Source organism: Orycteropus afer, unplaced genomic scaffold, assembly GCF_000298275.1.
Source record: "Orycteropus afer afer isolate SDZICR_OR568_19922 unplaced genomic scaffold, OryAfe1.0 scaffold00002, whole genome shotgun sequence".
NCBI classification, from domain to species: domain Eukaryota; kingdom Metazoa; phylum Chordata; class Mammalia; order Tubulidentata; family Orycteropodidae; genus Orycteropus; species Orycteropus afer.
This window is the reverse complement of record NW_006921589.1, coordinates 22,494,078-22,500,077: the sequence shown is the minus strand read 5'-3', so window position 1 is coordinate 22,500,077 and position 6,000 is coordinate 22,494,078. Positions and strand designations below refer to the sequence as shown.

General features: G+C 39.1%; 1 protein-coding gene across 1 annotated transcript in view; it reads left to right on the top strand.

The window, feature by feature from the left end:
* UNC80 (unc-80 homolog, NALCN channel complex subunit) overlaps positions 1-6,000 on the top strand; it is a 282,090-nt gene that overhangs the window by 30,486 nt on the left and 245,604 nt on the right. The window contains exon 5 of the mRNA XM_042782808.1: positions 5,519-5,642. Coding sequence (XP_042638742.1) covers positions 5,519-5,642 — 124 coding nt within the window. The remainder of the gene's footprint in view (positions 1-5,518; positions 5,643-6,000) is intronic.

Here is a 6,000-nt window from a genome sequence, read left to right as displayed (position 1 = left end):
GCTATGAGTCGGAAACGACTCGACGGCACTTAACAACAATAACAACAACATAAATTCCAAAATGCTTCCCATGCATTGGCTACGTTCTCTACCAATATACTAAATTAAAAAATATGTATATTGTTAATCAAATCAAATACTGTTTCAAAATCCTGAACTTTCCATTTAAGAAATCCTTTTACAAAGGTTACTCTTAATGAAAAGCATCACTCTTAAATGAGACCATTGCCCTGGCCTGTGAGAATGCAGGACCTGGCCCCTGCCCACCTCTTCAGCATATTCTTCCTCCATCTCACTAGCCTGTCCTTTGTTCACTAACCTCCAGACTCATAGGAGACTCACTCAGACTCCTTGACACCTAAGGCTCCTCAGCCTTCAGGTCTTTGAACTGGTTTTTCCTTCTACTTAGAAGAGTTTCCCCTCCCCCTCCCCTCTACCCCTAGATTTTCACATGAGCATGTCTCATTGATTTCCTCACAAATCAAATGTTTCCACCTAAGAGAGGACTTCCCTGGCTACTTTAATGACACCAGCACATTACTCTACTTTTCTCCTTCTTACCACCTATCAGTGCGTGCCATAATTTTGTATGTTTGCTTACATGTTTATTGCCCACTGGATGCACTAAAACAAATGTGCCTTGTACAAAGGTCCTCTGCCTGTCCAGGTCACATCTATAGATCTAGGAACCAGAAAAGAGCTTAGCTTTCGTCAGGTACTCAATAAATACTTGATGACTAACTTACTGCCTGAACCCAAGTTACTTTCAGAACTGTTTCATGTGCCAAATATAGATTATATTTAATAAAACGTCTTTAAAATGGAGAAAGAAGAAAAGGAGTCTCCTGAAAAATAAATAATAAATAACCCATAAAGTTTTCTATCTGCTGAGAAATATCCTGTTCAATTGGAAAATGTGGGTATATAAGGGTGCCCAATGTGGCTGTAATTTTACTTGGAGAAAATAGCTGAGAGTCCGTTTTGAATTCAAGATAAGCCTGCATTTGGATCCAGTGTCTGTTCCTTCCCATCAAGCACTTAACTTCTTGAAGCCCCAGTTTTTCATGCATAAATTGGACATAACTGTAATACTTTTTCAATGGGGCATTGTGAGGATTAAACACATTAAGGTGCTCAACCTGACACATAGAAATTCATAATTGATATTTTATATCATAAGTGATGAGTCCAAAGGGAGCCAGGTCTTCTTTCCAGACACATAAACAGATAGTTTAAGAAAACTGGTGCCAGACCCCCAGTTTTAATTATGGCCTAGGAAGGCTTTGACTGTGATAAAGAAAAGCAATTGAGGTAGGTTGAAACTCACCTATTGGAAGCATGGAAAAAAGGCCTGGCAGCATTACAGCTAAGAAAACCCTGTGAATCAACTCTACTCTAGAACACACGGAGTTCCCATGAGTTGGAATCATCTTGATCGTAACAGGCTTGGGGTTTTCTTTCTTTCTTTCTTCTTTTTTTTCAATCTAGTAGAAGACATACTTAGAATCCCTTCATGCTGTTATGGAAATAGACTTTTAGCAAAAACAAGAAATACATGTGAAATTTTGATATGTTGGTTCTACCAGTGTTTATAGCTTCTGATTTTCTCTGGCCCCTTCTAGATCGCCTGCCCCTCAGCTATTTGAATGATAAAGAGTGTCTTCTCCAGCTACTGAGTTTCTGGTTCTGTGTGAACATTCACAACTTTGGGGAATCCATTAGACAGGACTCTAAAAGAGAAACTGGGGTCTCAGAGTACATTCACACAGTCAAATTAAAACACTTACAAAAGAACATACCAACACAAGAGGAGGCCAGAAGGGTTTCAGGTATTCTGGTTTGCAGGGCAGTTACTTGGTTTTATTGGGGAAAGCATTTAATGCTCTTTTAATAAACAATTGTGCATTGGTGCTCCAGGGAAAATGCAAAGAACAGGGAAATTTTGATTTGTCTTCAAGAAATATACAGTCTAGTTGGAGATATATGAACTAAACTAAAACGATGATGTTAACAGGCAATGCTAAGTGTCACATTAATAGAGCAGATCATGAAGTCCAAGATTTCAGTATAAAAGAGCTCACTGCATGCTGCAATTTCCAATGAAGCTTTACTTCTGTCCAAGTAACTTATAAGAAACATAGAAAAGGACTCAGCTCAGAAACTAAGAAATCACTAAAATCAGGTCAATTGAGGTTTGGCTTTCTCTATTTCTGGAGACAAGTCTAATATACTTTGCTTACCAGATCTAACACATGTTTAGTCCCATGCATACTTCTGCCTATGCATTTCAAGAAAATTTAGGAGGCTATCCTCTTAACTCAGATCTCTGTGACTAGCTGCTTATTCAATATTTCTGTCAAATGTCCAATTGAATGCCTAACAGGTATCTCAAAATCAGCATGGCTAAAACAAAACAAAACAAAAACCCCCAAAAAGTTGTTTCCGACTCATAGTGACCCCTCCATGGGTTTCCAAAGCGGTTGTTGTTGTTGTGTGCCCTTGAGTTAGACCTGACTCATAGTGACCCCTCCTTGGGTTTCCGAGGCAGTATCATGATGGAAGTAGATTGCCCAACCTTCTTTCTGAGGAGTTGGCTGGTGGGTTTGAACCCCTAGCCTTCTGGTTAGCAGTCAAGTGCCTGAGGCACTATGCTACCAGAGCTCCTTCTGAGGCAGTATCTCTACAGAAGGAGATTGCCCAATCTTCCTGTCGAGGAGTGGCTAGTGGGTTTGAACCACCAGCCTTCTGCTTAGCAGTCAAATGCCTTAGGCACTAGCCACCGGAGCTCCTTGTTTAAAACTAGGCTCCTGATGGTCTCTAAATCTGCTCCTTCTTCCTCTTCCCTATCTGTATCAATGTCAAAGCTAAAATTCTCTGACTTCTCTGTCTCTCATACCCTACCTCTAATTGATTAACAAATTCAGTAAGCTGTATTTTCAATGTATTCATGATCTACCACTTCTCATTTTACCCACTATTACACCCTTGTCTAATCATCACCTTGATGATCGCAGCAGCCTCCTCAATCTTCCTCTTCCACCAATGCCTTTTTTCAGGCTGTTCTTAATAGCCCTAGTGATCCTATTAAAAAATAATTTCAGTAATGTCACTCCACTACTCAAAACCTACCAGTGGCTTCTCATCTCACTCTTGCTGAAGTCCTTATTGTGACCTATTAAGCCCTATCTAATCTGACACTCCATAAATTCTACTTTTTTCTGCTCTTCATTACTCACATAACTACAGGCACACAGTCTCCTGTCTCTTTGCTGACACACTTGGCCTACTTAGGGCCTTTTGCACTTGCTGATCCTTTTTCATCCATTGCCCTTCTTGGAAGTATCCACAGGGCTGTGCCTTTTTCTCATTCAAATCTTTATTCAAAATTCGCTTTCACAATAAAGCCATCCTGACCATCCTGTCTAAAATGTCAACACCTTGCTCTATACTTCACTTTGCCTGATTTACTGTCTTCTTTTGCACTATTACAGCAAGGAATTGTAGTGCTTTGTTCTCTGTTGTATTTCAGTACCTAAAATAGCACAACAAGCCTAAATCCTTGAAAACATTACACAAAATGAAATGAAACAGTGACAAAAGTAAAAACTATTATATGATTCCCCCTTTATGAAACAATTAGAATAGGCAAATGCATAAAGACCAAAGTGAACTAATGTTCACCAGCGGTGGAAAAAGGAGAAACAGTGAGTCATTGCTTAGGGGGCACTGAGCTGTAAAGTGTAGTGGAAAAGTTTGGAAGCATAATGGAAGCTCTAGTGGTATAGTGCCTAAGGCACTTGACTGCTAACCAAAAGGCTGGGGGTTCAAACCCACCAGCCACTCCTGGGAAGGAAGATTGGGCAATACACTTCTGTAGACATACTGCCTCAAAAACCCAAGGAGGGGTCACTATGAGTCAAATCGACTCAATAGCAGTGAGTTTGGTTTTTTTGTTTTGTTTTGTTTTCAGTGATTGAACAACATGATGAATGTAATTAACATCACTGAACTGTACACATAAAAAATGTTGAAAAGTTATCTATACATACTTGTTACAATAATAATAATAATAAAACTAATGGTTCTAATGGTTTACCATCAGCATTTCCTCTTCTAGAAAAAAAAAAGTGCTGGGTACATAGTTGGTGCTCTATAAATGTTTGTGGAATGAAGGTTGAATAAATATGGCCAAATGTTTCATATGCTTTTCTAATCCTTCATCAGGTCGCCCCAGAGGCTTTCCCATTGCAGGATGTGCTATGGCTGTGCTGCTAAGTGGTGTCAGGACTAAAGTCAAGTCTTTAGCTTTACAGATAAGCCCTCTTCACCAATATGCAAATATATTCAGGGATTTCATCAGATTTTCTTTGCATTGAACTGCATTGACCAGTAGAGTCACTTCTCTTTTTTTTCTTTCTCCAAATTCTTTCCTGCTTTTATCCTTCTACATTAGTGGTTTCCAACTCTGGTTAATAATAGGGAGCTTTGAAAAACCTCACAGAGATTCTAATTTAATTGTTCAGGGTTGGGGCAGGACTTCTATGTTTTAAAAGCTCCCTAGGTGATTGTAGTGTGCAAACCATTGTTGGAAACTTCTGCCCTGGGTGAATTCTGGGCTCTCAGCTGCATTTATTATTCTAAGAGCACGTTCTCTGTATACAACTTTAATTATTTTGATGGAAGTTGTTTAAAATATAACAAATGAGTTGTTTAAAATGTCATCTCAGAAGGTCATATATTTGGACGCAGACCATATGATATTACATTTGAAATACCTCAGCCTTTCAAAAGGATACAATGATGGAAGCAGAGAATGTAGTGGCTGGAAGAGACCTTTAATTATAGATAAATTGAGGGATCAGGGGTTATAGAGTGGGCACAATTTAGAGGCTTTTTAAAGAGCATTATTATGCATTCCTAATTTCTGTTGTTGTGTAAGGTGCTATGATGATGCCAGGGACTGAAGGAGGGGGTGGGGGTAGAGGATGCCTGAAATGTCCCTTCCTCAAGGGATTAAAAATTGTTGGGAAGGCCACACTACAAAATAATGCTCCATGAAGTGTCAAAATGTATGCCCCTGATTCCACAGATGTAACAATTGGAGACAGACAAAAACAGCCAGCATCTAAGGATGAGGGAGAAAGAAACAAGGACAATTAAATAACTGAGACCAATGATAACCAAAAACAAAGCAATCTGCCAAGACTCTTAAAATAAGCAGAGTTCAATCACGGCAAATAGAAAATAATAGATTATGGATTCCATGTTTTGCCCAAAACTGCATTTTGATTTATTATTAATTTTGCACCCATGATTTCCATAATAATTGCAATGATAAATTAATTAGGGCCATTGGTTTACTCTAGAAACAGTCAAGTGCATGATGAAAGAAGATTTGGCAGATCAATCTACCATGAACACAGTTTTGTGAATGATGTTAAATAACTGCTGCCTCAGTTGGTCCCTGCAACCAGTTCTTACGAGTCAGTTATTGGACATAGATCTTCTTTTTCCCCAGGAATCTGACCTCACATTCCGATTGGCCAGTGGGCTTGTTATATGGCAGCCCATGTGGGAGCACAGACAGCCTGAAGTCTCTGGCTTCACAGCACTGGTGAAACCCATCAGGAACATCATTGCAGGTTTGTGTCTCAGATACCCATTATAGCAGTGTTAGACTCTCTCATACCTCAGAGTGAAGGTGTTGGGATAATAGGCCCTTAAGATGCCAAGCAGAATCACATTTCTTCAGGGAGTTATCTAGATGTATCAGGTTGATACACAAGAAAAAAACTATAAACCAATAGCACATACTGTTGTGTGACTCTGAGCAAGTCACTTAAAATTCCTCTGCCTCAGTTTCCTCATCTGTAAAATGATAATAGTACTTTTCTCATGTAGTTGTTATAAAGAATAAATGAGTTATATGTAAAATTACTTAGAAGAACACCTGGTGCATAATAAATGGTATATGTTGTTTCTATTTGGTGCCCCTGAGTC